The sequence below is a fragment of the Platichthys flesus genome, chromosome 11 (genome assembly GCF_949316205.1).
Source record: "Platichthys flesus chromosome 11, fPlaFle2.1, whole genome shotgun sequence".
NCBI lineage: Eukaryota > Metazoa > Chordata > Actinopteri > Pleuronectiformes > Pleuronectidae > Platichthys > Platichthys flesus.
This window is the reverse complement of record NC_084955.1, coordinates 9,869,403-9,889,130: the sequence shown is the minus strand read 5'-3', so window position 1 is coordinate 9,889,130 and position 19,728 is coordinate 9,869,403. Positions and strand designations below refer to the sequence as shown.

General features: G+C 40.9%; 1 protein-coding gene across 1 annotated transcript in view; it reads right to left on the bottom strand.

Moving 5' to 3' along the window:
• The window catches only part of LOC133965188 (RNA-binding motif, single-stranded-interacting protein 3-like), a 120,514-nt gene that overhangs the window by 35,052 nt on the left and 65,734 nt on the right, over positions 1-19,728 (bottom strand). The window contains exons 5-6 of the mRNA XM_062399617.1: positions 1,248-1,405; positions 141-220 (exon numbers count right to left, since the gene is read on the bottom strand). Of these exons, the coding sequence (XP_062255601.1) occupies positions 141-220; positions 1,248-1,405 (238 nt within the window). The remainder of the gene's footprint in view (positions 1-140; positions 221-1,247; positions 1,406-19,728) is intronic.

Here is a 19,728-nt window from a genome sequence, read left to right as displayed (position 1 = left end):
GATGAGCAACTCTCTGCAAGAAGTTGCGTTGATGATGCTGCACAAGAACACCCCGAGCTATAGAGAAACGCCGCACTCGCACTGTAGAAAAACAACGGCACGGAGAGAACGAAGCAATCGTCTCGGTGATCGACACCTACCTGTCATGCCTGGAGGGGTTTTCAAGAATTTCCCATTGAAATTTTGGATCACCACATCACACTTCTCCGTCGACTCCATCCTGAGCAGGAGATAAATAGAGAGAGAAAAATAAATGGGGGCTTCTTGAGGACAATCAGCTCTTTTTGTTACAATTCAATGTGCACAAGAGATACTGTGGTTTCATAAAACAGCATGCAGATGTGTCCTACATTGCAGCAGATACGTGAAATACCTGCCCGCTTATGTGTCTATGCGTGAGTGTGCTTGTGCGTGTTTGTGTCTGTGTGTTTTCAACGGGGTTTCCTCTCCTTTGTCCCTGTTTAAAAGCTCCATTCAGTCTGATCTGTTGTGTGTCATGTCCTCTTTGTCTGCCCCGATTCAGTTCCGCTCACCCAATCACGGCTCAATGACTAATTGCCTGCTTGGCAAGCAAAAGACAGTGTGTGTGACTCTGTGTGTGGTGGGGAGAGAAAAACGGCGATAGGAGAGAGAGAGAGAGAGAGAGAGAGAGAGAGAGAGAGAGAGAGAGAGAGAGAGAGAGAGAGAGAGGTTATGTTTGTGATAGTAATGGGTGTTTGACCATGCATGTGTGTGTCTATGTGTGTGTGTTTTGGGTTTGCTTCACATAGCCAGTGACCCTGAATGGAGCCCTGACTGCATTCTAATCACTGGCACACTCTATGGTGTAACTGAGAAGACCACACACACACACACACACACACACACACACACACACACACACACACACACACACACACACACACACACACACACACACACACACACACACACACACACACACACAAACACGCAGGAGGGTGAGGGGGCCAAGGGTAGAGGAATGTGGAGTTGTATCATTAGAGCTAAAAGTCCTTTAGTTGTAAATGACCAGGAGTCAACTGAGCGTAACATTGTCTCTTGCTTTTACCTGAAAAATTAATTTGGACCAGAGTGTGGTGGTTATGAGTCAGTATTATTTTGTCTATGAAGTAATTATGAATTAGTTTGTCCACCAAACACCAACATCATGATGAACCGCCACATTTATAAGGAACTGTTGCAGAAACAGAAAATCTTTTTGCGTGCGTCTGCCTGGGTCTGTCTACCTGGCAAAGCCGACTCCTCTGCTCAGGCCGTTGGCGTCCCTCAGTATCCGCGTGGAAATGACGTGACCGAAAGGCTTCAGCATGTTCTCCAGCTCCTGCTCGTCCATGGACACCGGCAGGTTGGAGATGTAAAGGTTGGTGGGGTCCTGCTCCTGTTGCTGTGGAAACAGAAGAATATAGGATAAGGAACCTGATATCATTGCTTCCATCGCCTTGCTTGGGCAAAAGATCCATATTTTAGACTCGGAGAGTCGGGATCCATGAAAACACATCTCCTTGAAATCAATCAAAGGATCGGGTCTCACAATAATGCTTCATGTTCTTTAAGAAAACAACAAAAGAAAATGTTGTTTACACAGATTACACAGATAAACTTCACATTGATCACTGCTGGATCAGATGCGCACCATGGTGAAGAGTTGAAAAGTCGTATTTAACCTCTAAAAGGATAAATCTAGACATGAGTGCCCTTGTGCTGAGCAAAAAAAATTGCAGTTGTTTATTTCCATATTTATGTCTGAATATCCCAGTGCAAAAATATGATTCAACTGACACTATCCTCAAACGAGGGATTTAACTGTTTCCTCGGAAAGACGGTGAACTGCGATCACACTCAGAACCCCTGAAGCGATAAGGTAACCCCCGCAGGATTCATAGATGTTAAAAGACTCGCAATTTTTAACCCCGCAGAAATGAGGAAACCTCCATTTAATCTGCCTCTCAGTTAGTTAGACTTGTATACTTCAATTATTTCCGTTCTGTTTGGCAGGCCTGTGTGTGTGTGTGTCTATGTGGGTAGCTAGTGATTACAAATTAAAGAGGGATGGGTGCAGTAGAGGCTGTGATGGAGGGTGCTCTATTTAAAAGTAGTTTACTGTTGACAGAAAATAAAAAAAACTATCTATAATACATGTATGTACGTGTAATTATAACTTCATGATTCAGCCATTACTGTATATTTCATATAACGGTCTGGAAGTCCAGTCAAACAGTGTTGATGGTGAAACGTATGTATGTTATGTTTCATAAAAGTTTATGGCTGCAGATGCTGTGTATCTCCTGCATGCTAATGATTCTTATTTATTCATAATGAGCTTTCATACCGTGGTGGTGTAGATGCCTAAAACACAATATGTTTTATTACAGTCAGTGCTGAGGAGTTCCTGGAACGTCTCGATACATTTTTATCAGAGGGCTCTTTCTTCATATTAAACATTAGTCACATCTTTTATTTCCGTTCAGTCGTTTATTCCTTTATTATCCCAGGCGCGGCTTGAAGTCGGGTGCACAAGATAGAGGACATCAAAACACTACTGTACAGACCTATAATAATTACACCTACATGACTATGAAAGAGCAGGTATGTTGCTAAGAACCACTGGTCTACTGAAGTTATTACAATTAATATGCTGACATAGCATGTGCAAATGGAGCAAGTTTATTGCACAGAGAACAAAGGGATTTCTGCTTCCAACATGCTGCTCCATATCTCAGCCTGAAGATTAAATTCCTCCATCTCACGTGCACAATTCCAGACAACAGAAACACATGTGGCACTACGCCTGACATAGTTCATATATGTGCTCCCAATGTTGTCATGGAAAATAAAACAAATAAAAAGTGCATATAGGCCATCCTATGCTGCTACGAGTACACAACTCCAAAATGGTTGGTTATATTGTCTTACTATGCCAAACAACAGCGTGTGTGTTTGTGTGTGTGTGTTTGCGCATCTCGATTTATAATTACGAGGCCCAATTTTGGCTCAATTTCAATTATTTTGGACATTTTGTCCGGTCCTTATAGGGTAAGGGTGAGGCATATAATGGTGATGGTTAAGGTTAGGGTAAGGGACTAGGGAATACATTATGTCAATGAGTGTCCTCACAACTATAGAGAGACATGCATGTGTGTGTGTGTGTGTGTGTATGTCCCAGGTATTACTATTTTGAGGAAAAAAAGCAAGTCACCATAGTGTAAATTATACAATTTTAAGTTGCAGAGATGCTTAAAGGTTAAGTCTAGGTTAGGTTCAAGTTTGGGTCAAGGTTAGGTTTAGGGTTTGGTTTTAGGCAAGTAGTAATTATGGTTAATGTTAAAATAAGTATCTAGGGAATCAATGGAGGTCAATGTAATGTCATCTGAAGTCATGGAGACACTACTGCACGTATATATATGTGTGTGTTGTTGTTTGTGTGCGTGTGTTTGGTAAATACTTGTGTGTGTTGTGACCAGAGCTGCCCTTGTGTGGCTCATTTTAAACCTAAATATTTTCTTTGATCCGTGGAGGATTTTCCCTTCGCATGCACCGCAGCTGTGTGATTTTAAGAGTGGGAGTTCAGAGTCTGTCTTACTGTGACCAGAGTCATCTATCTAGACTGTGACTCAGAGAAAAGCAGAGCATCTTCAGCAGAGAAGTCTGAGTTATTTACCTTTCTGTCTAAGTCTGAATATCTCCCTTCGTCAGCAGGGATTTTCCTTTGGCAGAGTGTCCAATACACAGAGTGGCACATTTATCTTCCCACACAGGGCAACTGACTTTGAATGTAATATTCTACATTTGCATGCATGCTTGTGTATGGATACGTGTGAGTGTGTTTATGTAAGCACTGGCAGACTAAAACAGCAATATCAAAAGGGAAAGGTCATTTCTAACAGCTGTGGAATTGAGTCATTGATCCTCATTGATCTTCTAAATCTTTCTTTATCGCTGAAATTTTCAGACTCCACCTCCAAACTTTAGTTTCACTGCTTTTCAACACACGCTAAAATGTTGATGAGGATAATTTTTCAAGTCCCTGCCCAGTCTTTATTCTGTGCAGAAATGAATTCAAAGGTTTATCTGAAGATAAAAGGAGGCTTTGTCAGTCTTGGTCATAAGTTAGTTAAAATAAGTGGTTTTCTTCCAAAGCTACAATCTTTAAAGCATAAAATACCCTAGTTATGTTACATTCCCTGTGATTAACATAACTTAGAAACAGTGTGAGTGGAAACAGAAAGAGGAATTTCATAGTAAAAAGACTAACTTCGAAAAGCCAAATCGGAGCTTGAGATATATTTGGAGAGCCACTAGATGGCTTGGGATAAAGAGGGAAAGCCTGTGGATCGTTGCCGCTGGGATGAAAACTTGGACGTGATCAGGGTCAGCTGGGTGAGGGGGTCTGAGGTAAAAAGACCAGAAAGTCCCAATGACACAAGGAACATCACTGAGGATGCTCCCCAGCACATTGTTGAAATATATCTTGCAACCAGAAATGTGTTAATAATTTTGTCAATCATCAATTTAGTAACATACTTAGAATTTTCAGTTTGAGGAGGAGGAACCATTATTACAAGCAACGCCTCTTTCACTATTCATGGCAACCGAATATTGTTTTTTGCTGAGGGAAAGTCCAGTGGGGCAATTCTTCAAATCTGCAAAACTTCATACTAGAAACTCATATTGTATAACTAGAATGGCATTCAGAGAGCACCATATTGCACCCCTGAACATGTCTGATTGTTTTCATCAAGATCCATGAAATAGTCTGTGAGGAATCAATGGAAATGTAGAAAAACTTTAAATCTCACAATGGTAAAGAAAGTGAAAAAAAACCCTGCTGGATTCGCCCCCTGATCCACATTCGAAACTAAAATGTGAAAGGTTCTTTCTAGACCCATATGCAAGTTATGTGGTTATCTGTCCAGTAGAAAAACGCCTCCTCATTGCCAGAGGTAATAAACATGTCTGCATGTTCTATTATTAAGATTGCAAACTACTCTTGTTATTAGAGGGATGGGAATGTGTTTTTGAATCGTCTTAGTTTTCATATGGTTGAAACCATGGTGCAGACAAATCTGACTGTTCTGTGTGAGCTTTGTGTTGCTGATACACCGGCAATTACCCCATAGGTCCATGTTTATACTCACTGACAAGATGCAGCAAGGTTGGGGCTGACACGCAGGGAATTCAAATACACAGCCGCTGCTGTGAGAAAGATTTACATTGAAAAAAAGAACTTACAACTGAGTTGATATTCTGCATTGAAGCACTGTATGTAGCTGAAAATGTTAAAACTAATAAGGCCACCATTGCAAATCCAAGTTACAGGAAATCCGTGAAGGAATCACAGCAGAACCGCAAACACACCCAACGTAATTTCACAAGCTTTAAAATAAGTCTCAGAGTTTTTTTGTCATTCAATAACATTAGCTGCAGAGTACACCTGAGTTTATTCTCTGTTTGGCTTAACTCTAACTGTACTTTCAAGTTTCATTATCAACAACAACTTGCTTGGTTGTTTACAACCTGTGAAAAGATAAACGATAAAGCCGAAGATTTCCTATTCAGTGTGGTTAACGAGCTAATTTCTTCCAAACACAATGTGTCTCAAAATCTCAGTTTCAGTCAGAAGTGCGTCGGCTGTTTCGCCTCTGCACACATTCTCCTTCCAGTTTGTGGTTAATGTAACCAGGGAGATGAATGCAGATTTGCGCAAACAAGAGGGATGCCATAACCTCTCCTCCGCTCCTCCATGTGCTGATTGTGATACATGTCCGCGTTGTCTATTCCAACGCCCGCGTCTGAAAATGTGTGATTTTTCTTTGTTTTTGTAATATCGCCTCAATCCAGGGAAATCAAGAGTGAGATGGGTACAAAATCCACAGCGGCATTGTGGTGGGTTATTGAAATCACATTAGACTCCAATTCACTGTCTCCAGACACAGTTGCCTGCAAGACACATTTATTTGCACAAGTACTTCTGGGATATGAACTTAAGTGCTTTTGGAGCACCCACATGTGAGTGAACTCAACTTGACTTTGCTCAAAGTTTCCATTCGCACAAAGTTATTTCTCAGCAATCTCACTCTGCATGTTGCAAATGACTCACCCGTCTCTCTCTCTGTCCCCTCTCTCCCTCTGCCTTTTTGTCTCTCCACCTCTTTGTCTCTCGCCCCCCTCCCCTCTCGCTCCGTAACATCTGTCATGCGCTGGAAACAGCTTCACACCAACTGTGCCTCTCCCTGACTGTGTAGCCTGCCAGCGAGTCAGACGGCGTTTTCAGCCCCATTAAACCTCATTGCTGCATCATTATAACTGCGCCTGCTATCATGCTACGTCGCGGCTACCTTGCGATGCCACAACACCTGCTGAAGAGCTCGGGTTTAAAGAGAGGGCGAAGCAAATGTTAAATACCTGTGAAATACACCGACTGAGTCTGTGTATGTGATGAATGGATGGATGGATGGACACGTGGGGAGACGACACTTGAGCGTCACATTTCTTTGCAGTGGCGCCTGCATCTTAAATAGAAACACTTCACAACGACAAATGACACATCACAGCCTCTTGCCCCCCCCACCACCCCCATTCCACTCTACAAGTCCTTTTCACTTTCCCTCCTTGCCATCCACCCTTCCTCTTCCTCATATTAAAAGCTAATCTCCTATGATGGAAGCATTGGTGTCTAAAATGCTGTCTGAATGCTCAATTAATATTTAAAGAGAATTTCCTCCTCACCCTTCTCATCCTCCCCTTTCTTCTCCTTCTTCTCTTCGCTCTTTCTTCCTCTTCCATGACTTACATTTTCCTCCATTCATCCATCACCACCACATCTTCATTTTTCTCTCTCTCTCTGCATTTCTGCCTTCCTCCATCTTCCTCATCCTCAAGCAAAGTTCTAATCTTTCATAATGATTGTCGGGGAGTCTAAACGTTCTCTAACGGCTGAATCAATACTTAATGAACATACCATAAATACTTTATGAACCCTAAACCCTGAAATCCCCAGGGTTTCATTAGCCATGGAGATATACTATTTTCCTCATCTTCCTGATGACGGCAGCTCAGTGAAATCAACATGGATACTGAATGTCTCATCATTTAATGCTGTGGTCAGTTCATGTTAGTAGGCATGATGTAACTGCTGCTGCTGCTGCCTCTTGGAGAGCACGTGTTTGCTCTTGTATTACAAGCAGTGAGCACAAAACCATGGACGGATTTCTACAGCAGCTTTTTCAGACATGCACTAGACTTTGGATTATCCGCGGTGTTTCTCCTGCCAGCTCTCTAGTAAAATTCCGGAAAATGTCTGAGTGAGACGACGTTAGAGGACAGCAGGATATCCACCAGTGGATTCACCACGAGTGTGCATGTTGATGATGCTTCTATCATGCGACAGGGCCATACGTGTTCAAGACATAGACAAAGATGTCAAGAAAGCTTTCGGTGCTAAGGGCCGATGCCAGTCTAATTGGGTTGTAAATCAAAACATGTGATCTCCGCAGTGGAATTTAAACGTTACGTCTCTCACCTGCACAGAGAAAATCAAAACCCAATTGTGGGGTCATTCTGTGAATGATCGGAATACCTGAAGCATTGCTGCAGGTTTCACCCAGCTAAAGGCCACTTTACTGTCAGAGATCTTGCAAGTTAAGAGCTTCCAGAGCTTGTGGAAATATAGGCCACAGATTTCTCCCTATATAGTATTCGGTTGAATGTCTCCAGACAATTGTGTTTAATTCCCGCAATAATAGAAATTGGGCATTTAACTTTATTTTAAAGGGGATATTATTGCTGTGGCCACATCCTTTCAACTTCTAAAGTAACAGCCAGTATTTTAAACTGGTTCTACACCAGGTTGATGCCATGGTTAATTGACCAAAAAGGTAATTCAGCTCTGCTGACCTCCAGAAGATTTACTTAGAGCTAGGATCATTCAAATTGAAGTTGGAGGCTTTAGAAATGATGGCACATTCGTAGAAATATTCAGAAGCAGAAAAGCAGTTTTCCACTCAATGGCTCTCTAGCAGCTGTGAAGAGGCAAAGAAACCCTGATTATTCAAAGAAATGGCATCACACTTGACTAAGGGATAGACAGACTATGTTTCAATGTTTAATTCAATTTTGTGACAGGCAGAACGTTTTTCCTCCCTCTGGCTCCCAACACTGCCTGTGTCTTCACACTGCATGACTCATTTAAAGCAATGAGAGAGGCCTGTCTCGATAATGGGGACGGCACACACACACACACACGTGCACACACACACACGTGCACACACTTAATACATTCTCTATTCAAACATGTATCACTAAATTCAACAATAACTTTACGTTTGTCACCCTCAGACCTCTTGCTACCGCATTGATCTTCACTGTCCTATTTTTCTCCTTTGCAATTTTGATATGGTTTCTCTCCTTCTCATCCCATCTCTTTTTTTTCTTATTTCTAACTCACACTGTCTCCACTGTGTATTAAAAGGCAAGTAATTCATCATAGAGTCAGAGCAGAGTGCAGTCCCTGCTGCACACACAAGTGTGCAGGCTGCTCGTCTGCCAACCATCCAGAGCCGGAATCAATCACCCAATCCTGAGACACTGAAACCATCAGGGGGGAGGGGAGAGAGGGGGGAGAGGTGCACACAGAGAGAGGAAGATGGAGGGAGAAAGGCTGGAGGTGGGCACAGAGACAGAGAAGCTCTGGGTGGATTAAGTAAACATTTCCTGTGCTGAATACGGAACAAAATGGCTTGTGAATTAATCAATTTGTTTCCCTTGGGTGTAATTTGAAATCGAATAAAAGATACTGCGGATCGATTCACACATAGAAAGACTAAACAACATTCTTGCCTAATTGTCATTTGACATCTGTAATGCTGTTTTTCTTGTTGTGCATGTGTGTGTTTATTCTCTGGACTCACGTCACTAACACAATTCATGAGTGTGGGCCAGATTCCTAACAGTTGAGTAGAAGTGAGGTCAAATGTGGGTTGATGGCAGAGGTGGCAAAAGCACACATTCTTTACTCAAATATAAGACTTGTGTTAAAAATGACTCAAGTAAAAGTATATGGACTGTTTCAACCTCTTTACTCAAGTTAACGTATAAATGCACAGGATTTGAAATGCACTCAAAGTATGAAAGTAAAAAGGTCCCCTCTAACGCCTGTATCTGTGCTATGAGAAAAGACTAAAATGTAAATGTAAAAAGTCATCAAAAAAATTGTTACATACGTATAATAAAGATAGCTGTATAATCCACTATACATTACAAAATATTTCTACTTCTATGCTTTACTTCTTTCCTACCTGCTGTGGTCTGATAAAATAACTGCCCAAGCTTCAGCTGTGGGAAGCTCAGAAAGAAAAACATGCATTTGTGAAGAGTTATAGTAGAAAACATGTGAAACACGTGATCATGGTCACTGTAGTTGTTCCCCTCATAAGACAGAAGGCCTGAGGTTAGACCGCTAAGATGTGAGGCAACAAACCAAGCATGAGGGCCAAGGCAACACTATAACACATAAAACCCCATGTAGAGGGATTACAGACACACACACACACACACTTGCGCTCTCTCTCTCTCTCTCTCTCTCTGTACTGAATACTGTAATCAAGGCTAATGGGACTCAGCTGTTGACTGACACACACACAAACACACACACACACACACACACACACACACAGAGTCAAGTAGTATCCGTAGGCGTAGTTTACTTTCATGCACCTGCCCCTCGTGTGCGTGCAGACGTGTGCTTGTTTGTACGTGGTGTGTGTTTTCTGTGTTAAAGGAATAAACATGGATTTCATTCCTCAGTTAAAGGTCAATGAAAGCTAAAACTTCTCCGAGTCAGGCGATATCTGCAAGCAACCTGGCAGAGAAAAACATCTTGGCTAAAATGGCACAACACCTCTCCGTTCTTTAGTTTTCTGTGTTTTTATAATTTATTATTATTAACTGAGTCATTCCAGTTATTTTCAACCTGAGTCACTTTTCTATTACTTTTACTCATGCAGTTTACTTTGACCCAAATCCTCATCCATTTGACACAGACCACCCTCCTTAAGCAGGAGGGTGGATGGAGCTCAAGTGAAATAACCTTGAATAGGACATTTGACATGTTCATTAAAAGACATACTTTTTCAAATCATTTTTAATGGCAAAGCTAAAGTAGAGTGGTTGTGTGTGTGTGTTTGTGTGGGCAGTCAAGTGCTTGAAAAGGTTTAAAGGACAACACCAGCTTGTATATTAAGATTTAATAAATGTTGAGTAAACTTGAATACTCAAATTAAAAATGAGTGGTTTTAATCAGATCTCTTGCACGTCTGATAAATGTATCTCAGTGGGATTCGAGGCCTTTTCACCTTACTGTCGTTGTTTCTGCCTGAGGACAGAACAGGCTTCAGGGAAATCCTTGCACTAAATGATTAATGGAGTCTGAATTCAAGAAGGGGGGGGTCTCCGACTCTGCAGGTGCTGTACACACCCTGGTACTTTGCATGTGTGCATGTGTGTGTGTGTCTCCCTCTATATCTGAGGTGGCATGGACCCAGTAAATACTGTTTCATGTATTTGGATAAGAAAAGGGACAAAAAGAGGTTAGGGAGCGATGTGGACAATTAAAGGGACAGATTGTGGAGAGAGAAAAATATTATTGTAATGATATGACTATTTATCCCTTTTCTGCAAAGCTGCAAAACATATTAAACAACAATAAACCAAAATAAAGCACAAGAGAAGGTATTAAAGAAGATTATTAATACATTTCATACATTGCTGTAGTATGGGAAGTTCAACAGAGACCTAGCTAAAACAGAATGGCTTTTAATATAAGTTAAAAAAATTATCTAAAAACTCATATTGATTTTTCCAGTATGAGTTGTTCAGGAAGAAAGTTCCACTATTGGTAATAGGGTGAGTAGTAGGATCAGAAGAGCACTTTGCAGCAGCAGCAGTTTGACCATGCAGTTCCTTAAATGTCAACCAAAACGTAAAAAATGATTTTAACACTTCAACACTGCGTCAGAAATGTGACCTGTATGTGAATCTAAAGTTCTTCGCTCAAAATGTAAAAAGAAGCCGAGCAGCAGGATTGGAAAATTACAAACTAAATATTATAAAAGCATGAGATCAACACATTCAATCCCTTTAAGTTTAAAGTAATTATGACACTTATTTTATGATGCCCAATTTGATATAAAGCAGAATATCATCTGCATTTTTTTTTTTGCATTTATCCTAGAGATAAAAGATAAAGAATGTATCCCGAGGAAAACTAAACTCAGCTTTCATTCGATGGTGATTTAATAAATCAGTGGTGACTTGAATATGTAGGAGCTGTGGTTAAATTACTATTGTTCATATTATTATGGACAAAACTGCTAAAGCAACATTTTGCACAAATCAGGCACTACTGATGTTTGCCACATTTCTGGGTCAGCTTGTTATTTAATGCACATTTGTATTCCACCTGATAGACAAATACAAATGTCAGTGTATAGTGTCTATGTGATGCTGCAACAATAACTGATTTAAGTCGAATACCTTTCTGAACAGTGGGCTTCAGATTTATGGCTGCAGAGCCTCTTGCTAAAGACGCAGCAGTGGTTTGTCTGCTTTATAGGACAATATCCTGCAGGGTGTTGTCAGGTAATATGGGAGAGAGAGAAAGGGTGAAAAATGGTCAACTGGTCAAGAGCGAGAATCAAACCTTGCGGTGCTAGCTGCATGGTCTGCAGCCTACACTGTGACCCGTTCTCCAACAGATTAAAAGCAAGTTCAGCTCTGCTCCTACAATGACTCACATTCAGCACTACCGCTCTCTGAACTACTCCCTGATTGTCTGTCTGTATCGGTGCATTTCATTAGAGGAAAGCAATAAACCAGGAGGGCTGCTGGATGCTGGATTATCATCGCGGAAGCACCTTCTCGGATAAGGGCAGAGAAAATGAATAAAGAAAGTTTTTAGACAAACTTATTGAATAAGCTTTTTCTTTTTGTTTCTGGCATCTTTGTTTTTACCCTACTAATGGCATGTGGCTTGTCCTCAGACAAATCACTGGAAAATGAAGTTAAGAGCCACAGCTAGGGAGAAAACTAATTAAAAGGAAACAGCAAAATTAAAAAAAGTTCTCAGAAAGTGCATGGGAGGAGTATGTGCTCTGGGCACTGCAGTGATTAAAAAATAAGGCAGCCACTCAGACACACGAATCACATCGGCTCAGGGGGGAAGACAGTGGTGCACTCGATTCTGACCAAAGTTGGAGTTTTTTTTCCCACCATGTCGTGTTAAATAAGAAGGCCAATCTGTGGCATCATTACAGCTTGAAACATGGCGCTAAACTGGATGTGTGGCTATGACAAATGCTCTTGGCTTAGGTTAATGCTCTTTGCAGGAGTTTGTGTGTATAACAAGCAGCTTTCACAAAATCACATTCTGACAGAGACAATGTTATGCAGGCCAGTTTTGTATCGAGAGAGTGAAAAGCTAAGAAGCTGAAAACCTCATTCAGAGCGAGGATTTGTGAAGAAGCCTTGTTGCTGCTGTGGAGTTTCATAAAGAATCCTCCCAGGACTGATTATTGATGCAGGTTACAAGAAGTTACCTGCCTGCGATAAAACAGCAGACATAACAAATACCACCATAAAACTACTTTTATGGTTGATATCACTGATAACAGAGAAGCATTTCTGTCTTAATTGGCAAATAATACATTGCACTACCAAAAGCGAGGATTTGTTTGAGTCAAAACCATCATCACCTTTTTAACATATACAAAATCACAAAGTGCTTTACCATCTAGGAGGTTAAGATCACAAGCAATAGCTGAAATTACACCAACAACAAAACGTGAAAAGATTCAAAAAGTAAGTACAAAATAATTAATATCTAATAAAGCTAAAGTAGGATGAAGGTTTGTCTCCTCTGCTTTGAGAGTTGGAAAAGTCAGTGTTAGAGTGTAAAGGAGGGTTATGAAGCAGAGGCTACAATCTTATTGTCAACTTCACTGCACTGCAGTAAAACCGTCATGACATCCAAGGGCATATAACACTTGCAGCACTTCTAAAAGTTTCAAAAGCCGGTTGACTTGCTGTATAACAGGGAGCTAAGCTACCCATGTCCACCCACATCTTCATCCTGACCTTGGCTATGGATTCCCCCAGGAGAGGAAGACTGGTTTACGCTTCAATAAAATACCTTTTTTATCAACTCTACTGTTCTCTCTGTCGCACCGCAACCCTCACAGCAAGGTCAAGTATGTGTGTGTGAGAGAGTATGTGCTCTAAGATTGCTACTATGACCTGACAGCATTCAAAATGAAGGCAATACGAAATAAACAACTTTGAATATTAACCACTGACTTGAACAGTTCTTTTTCATATCATAAGATTTAATCAAAGTGAAGGAAAGTGAAATATGTGCTTTTTTCAGGGTCACACTTCATAAGATCCACCAGCAGCACACGGCAAAGCTTCACTGTCATTAATTCACAGCTAAGCACATTGAGACCCACTTCCCAGGACTGATCATTTTCCGGTGATAGGCCACTGAGCAGCAGCAGCAGAAGCTGGGGGTTAAACTTGCTCAAGGACACTAACCTGTGCTTGTTGAAGTGCTAAGTCTGCGTTGTTTTCCCTCCACACCTTTTCCCTGTGACTCGGGGCTCCAAATTAAAGACAGTTAATCTGAAAGTCAAATATTTTTTTCAATTTTAACAGTATAGTTGATGCTCTTCAGCATTTTAAATACATCCTCTTGCAGGGATTTGTTGTATCGATTGCACAACAACTTTGTCTATACTTGGTTGATTCTCACACAGTGTAAGATGAGTGACTGAGCAGCTAAATCAGGGTTAGATAATTCTTGCCCTCTAATTCACACATGCACACGCACACGCACATGAAAACAAATATGCACACACACACACACACACACACACAAACACCCCAATGTGTAACATGTTATATGTTTTTCACTTCCACCTGATACTATTTCATCCTGATCAATGTCTTTGTCCTGCAGATCCAAAGCTCAAAAGCCGTGGCCTGTTGCCATGGTTATCTCTATTTGAAACCGGAGGGATTAACCTCCAGGGGGATGGCTTGGGGGAGAGAGAAAAAGGAGACGGAGAGAGGAATGAGAGAGGAGAAAAAGAAGAGGGAGAGGGAGCGAGACAAACAACTCTGAGTGAAAAGAATATGGTCGCACAACTAAAGTCATAATAATATAAATTAACTGATAAATGTAGAAACATAGGGTTATAGGTCTAACTTGTATTTTGACTTCCAACAATCATTGTACAGTTTTCAGTTGTGGTTGTTTGGTTCCCATGCCTATAAGGCCTCTTTAAATTGAACTGAATTGGACAGAGAGAAAGAGATCAAAATAGACAACAACGAAGAAGATGAATTACTATGAAAAAGTGTCATACTCAAGAAAATACAAATATAAAAAGAAAACAACAGTTTACTTTAATGTGAGTATAAGCAAAAGAAGTGTAAGATAAAGTTCTACAATAAAATATCAGTCAACACAAGTTGAGAGAATAAAGTCACTGATTTAGATAAGTTTGAATTGAATATTGCACAGTATATTTTGATAACTATGATAGTTATTACAGTATTTTAAGGTGACTAAATATATGTTTAATAAATATTATCGATAATATTGCAAAGTGGAGTCTTGTCAGAGAAGTTGTTAAGCATTTCTCAGCTTTAAGAGAAAGGGATAAAAGTGAACAAAGAGATATAGAGATACATAAAGAGAAGACGAGGACTGCAGACGTCACCAGGCTGCAATAAATTGTACACAATTGCTCAACAATATACAACCACAGTACTTCCAATATATGAAAAATAGCCAAACACACAAACAGTCTTGTGACTGACTTTATTAACCTAAACTCTGTTTCCAACTTTTTAGATTCTGGTTTGTTTTGTTTTGATTTGGTTTTGTTTGCTTTGGCCATACAGAAACCACTGGCATCTATTCCCAAACTAAATATTAGGATTCTCTCATTGCAGTGTTGCTTTCCCATTGGCTGTCGTCACATTTTTGTTATGAAAAACAGCAGAAACGCAGCCACTGCCATCGCACACACTGAGTGGTCCTTTTTTCTCAAAGTGTGTGAGCTGGAACCCGAGGTCTCTGGCTGAAGAGCAGTCTCTGTGTCACAGACGACACATTCATAGCAACATGTCACAACATGGAGGGGAATTCATCTAACATGCTGGCAGGAAATAAAAACATGTAAGCTGTTAAGACTTCTGCATCAGGAGGTGGCTGTTCAAGACTCTCCGAAGACGTGCTCATTCAGCCCAGATGAAGGAACGGAGATGTTCTTACCAGCTTCAGATGTCGGGTTGAGGGCACAGTGGGGCCAGATGACAGCTTGGCAGACCAATGTTATTTACTTTTAGAAAGGGAAAACCGGCCTGAGTCAGCAAATACTGAAGGGCAAACATACACACGCACGCATAGAGACACGCACTGAAATGGATATCTGACGGTTTCATCTCCGGTACGTGCACACGCTCTCACACAGATGCACCAGCGGCTCCACACACTCACACTACTTGAACACAAACACACACACAGAAACACACACATCCATGCACAAACACACATAGGCAAAGACACATGCAAGACCTGAACATCTGAACGTTCCATCTGATCCACACACACAGTACCTGTACACACACACACACACACACACACACACACACACACACACACACACACACACACACACACACACACACAGACACACACACACACACACACACACACACACACACACACACACACACACAGCCAAGAGGTTAAATAGACTCATTTCTGGAACACCATTGAGAAAACAGCAGCCTAATTACCATCATATCCTCCACCAAGGACACCTCATGACAGTGCACTCACATTCATCTCTTCATTTTACCTGCACCAACCACATCCTCCCCTCTTACAAAGTCATTAGGCTCTAACATGGTTCTTAAACCCTTCCAGCCCAAACTGAGCAGCTTTTGTGTCCCTCCTGAGACACAGCCTTGTTAAAGCTTCATCATCGGAGCACCCACCACAAACTGGCCTGTATTCTATTGGGTTCCCAGCAGTGCCATAACCCCAAATGTTTCTCATATAGATCCCACCACTAACCAGTCGAACAATTAATAACTACCTTATCACCAACACGCACAGCTTATATATTCACAGGCAGGCCCACGCATAGACATATGAAGAGGACATCAGCGGCAATTACATATGATTTATTAAAACAGCGTTCCTAGCAGCGTAGACCCAAGCACCTCTATATTTAACATTCATGGGAGCAGCCAGGAATTTTTATCCACTTACTGGATCATGGCTGTTAATATCCAATTTGCCCTCTCCCATCAGAATGTGAATGTTCTTCAAAAAAGGACCATTAAGTGGATGTCAGCGAATGTTTCAAACTGCCACAATCTCTTATTTGAAACATAGTAAATATTGTAAAAAGTATTCATGAATTTTAAAAGGCAGAAACAGTCTTATTTCACAAGTATCAAGGAATGAAGATTCCATTCACATAACTTCTAGAGTGATTTTTGCTACAACGCCCTTAAACCAATTGACTCAAAAGATGTTTACTAATCAAGATAAAGACACTCACATTGTTCAGGCATTATAAAATTAAAAAATTATTGACTGAAGTATTTTGCATCATTGTAACACCGTTAAATTATACCTATTTTGCTTTATGGAAGCTTAATTAGATATGCAGAGGGCAAAGGTTAATATGGTTATTATGGTTTCTAAGCCATTGAATAACATACACATTAATCAGTAACAAAATATAAAGTGGACATTTTTATGATTGTTTGTGAAATGGGTCACATGCCACCTCATGCAGAAAGAATTAATCAAATATTCAGTTGGTGTTAAACTTGTTTATAATCTTCAGATTTAATAATTAAAAGCACAGATGTGCTTTAACATATTACCAAAGGAAAAAGGGCAATTGTTCCGCAGGGCAGCTGTTACAGCAATATGCACTGGATGTACTTAATGGGTCCGTTTTGCAGGCATCAATTTCTCAGTTAGTGCATATTTTTTTGGGTATCTTCTATGAAACATTGGTACGGCTCACCATACTCTGTTAGCAATTGACTCAGTGTCCTTTGAGCTGTACTTGCATTGAAAATAACCATTACTCTGTTTGAATGGGCTGTTTCCTTGGCCTGTGGTGATGCTGCTTGCAGCTTTCTTTCAGTAAAAGTGACCTGCAGTAATGTAACATCAACGAGTAAAGACAGACTGCAGCACTCAGTACCAAGGACCCTGAAGCGGAGAGTCACTTGCCGTTGCTGTTGTCGTCAACGTTGTTTGTTTGTTGTGATCAACAATGTCACTTAGGTTTATGAGTCCCAGTCACCGCAACTACAGAGCATTCTTTATTCAAAGTGTATTAATATTGAAGATGTCACAAGTTAAAATCACACTAAATATGACACTGCACTTCGCTGGGCTCTTTACCAGACACATGCCAAGTGTGAAGCCCATAAGACGGACTGCTCTGGAAATATGAGAGCCAGGAAATAGAGATTTTAGAAGATATTTGGAAAAAGAGATATAAGATAAGATGTGTGGGTAGTTAAGAGGAATCCACTGACCTTACAATGCACATGTTTCATTGGAGTTGGTTCTTTTGTTAAACAGTTCATCTGCGTACAGTTTTGGTGGCGTACTTATACAATATTTTAATCTCATTAACCTTGGTAGTGTGTTTTTTTATATATATATATACTGTATATCTACCTTGGATGAGATCAGAACACAGAGCTGAATTATAAAGGACTGTTGTATCTCCATCCACCCTTTCAGCAGAGGTGCACACATGCATGCAGATCTTCTGTCTGAGTAAACGTTAGCCGGACCAGCAGGAACTTGACGGCGTCACGTTCAACCGTCATTGGGATTTTCAGCGCGTTCCTGTTTAGATCAACAAAGACGAGTGACTCCGAGGAACTGAGTGAAGACACTTGAAGAGGAACACGTGAAACGAGGACGTGCGAGTGACGGAAAATGAAAGGGGAAAGAAACAAAGTAAGAAAGACAAGTGTAGATGTAGAGCAGACACACACAGCTAGAAGAAAAGGCCTCATTGGTTTTCACTGGGCATGTGAAGACTCAGACGCACTAAAAGGTTACAGCATTTGATTTGTGATATTCTTCTCTGAAAGCTCTCCATGTGTGTCTGTCTGTCTGGAGGAGCAGTGTGGCTACTGCTGTCCACAAAGTTTGATCGATGGCTGAATTATGCCATCGGATTGTGAATCCAGCCGACTCTGCTGTCTGCCCAATGACAAACAACAAACACGCCTGGCTACCAATAACAATGAGAGATGCCAGGGCCGGGGCAGCCAATCACACAACAGGACTTAATAGTGTAACCATAAAATAAGGACATTTCAGTCAGCCTCCCCTGCCATCATTAATAGACTTCATTCATTTGTATTCCTCAGAGTGTATGCGCTGGGATTTTAAATGCACCACCAGCCCTTTCTTCCTCAACCCTGCCTCTCTTCTCTTTTTTTTCCTCTCTCGCCTTTTATTTCCTTCCTGTATTTCCTACTTCTCCTTGATCACTCTACATTCCTCCCTCTCAGAGTTCAGGCTGCCCACTCCATATTCAATCCGTCTCTTTCTCTAACATCCCTCGCTACAGTTTGGGCTTCCCACTCCCACTCCCTCCCTCTATCAATCTCTCATGCGCGCCCCCTCCCTCGCTCCGGCGGCCCACTCAAAGGCTAATTCCACAGAGGGAGAGAATGTGAGGAGAGGCATTTTATAGTGTTTTCCAGTTATCTCTGTCCTTATAGAGCTGTTCTCCAACCAGCTCCATCAAACCAAGCACCACCCCCACCTCTCCAGCTGCCTACTCTATTCCTACTCTGTTCGTGGCAATGTTTCCCTCGCTCCTCTTTGTTTTCCTGCCTCTCGGGAGTCGAATACGAGGGTGATACAGAGTCTGAAGGGTTTCATTAATAAATGAGGCATTTACCAGTTTAAAAAAAAGTACCTTACTAATACAAAACTAGGCCTGCTATGAGCTGGAGACTCATTATCTAATTTTCCTCTAAGAATAACAGCATTTTAAATGTTACTGTTGTAGCCAATTGCTTTGTATTGTTAAAATGTGAAGCGATGGAGATGTAAAACTTTTACTCACTACAAATTAGATAGAGAATTTGTTTTGGAATCTATTATTAACTCACGCTGGGAGAGTTTCAGCATGTGTGTTTTGGCAGAACCTAAGTTTAAATCTAATTTTGCACACTAAGTTGTATTGCTGTTAGCAAGTACAGGATTAACATCAGCCTTGGGGGCAAATCAAACAAGAGCACAATGTGTTGCATTGACCCCAAATAGACTTGTGCTTCAAATGTGCAAAACAAATGTGTCATGGGCCATGTGCTGTTTTTCCTGCTGCATTGTTTCTTTAGTGGATTGGGACCACTTCAGTGAATCTTATCCTGATCCTTACTCAAGTAAAGGAAAGTTGGTCAACTTGTCATTGGTGACGGGCCCTTCTTATTGTGGCAGTTTTTTTTAGTTTGTCTTCATGAGGCATCAAACATCCCTAGAGAGTCAACACGCATATTTTAGAAGCTCTTCTTTCTGATTTAAACATTTTTTTTGGAGATTTTGGGACATTGTATTTTTGATTGCAGCCATCAAAACCTAAT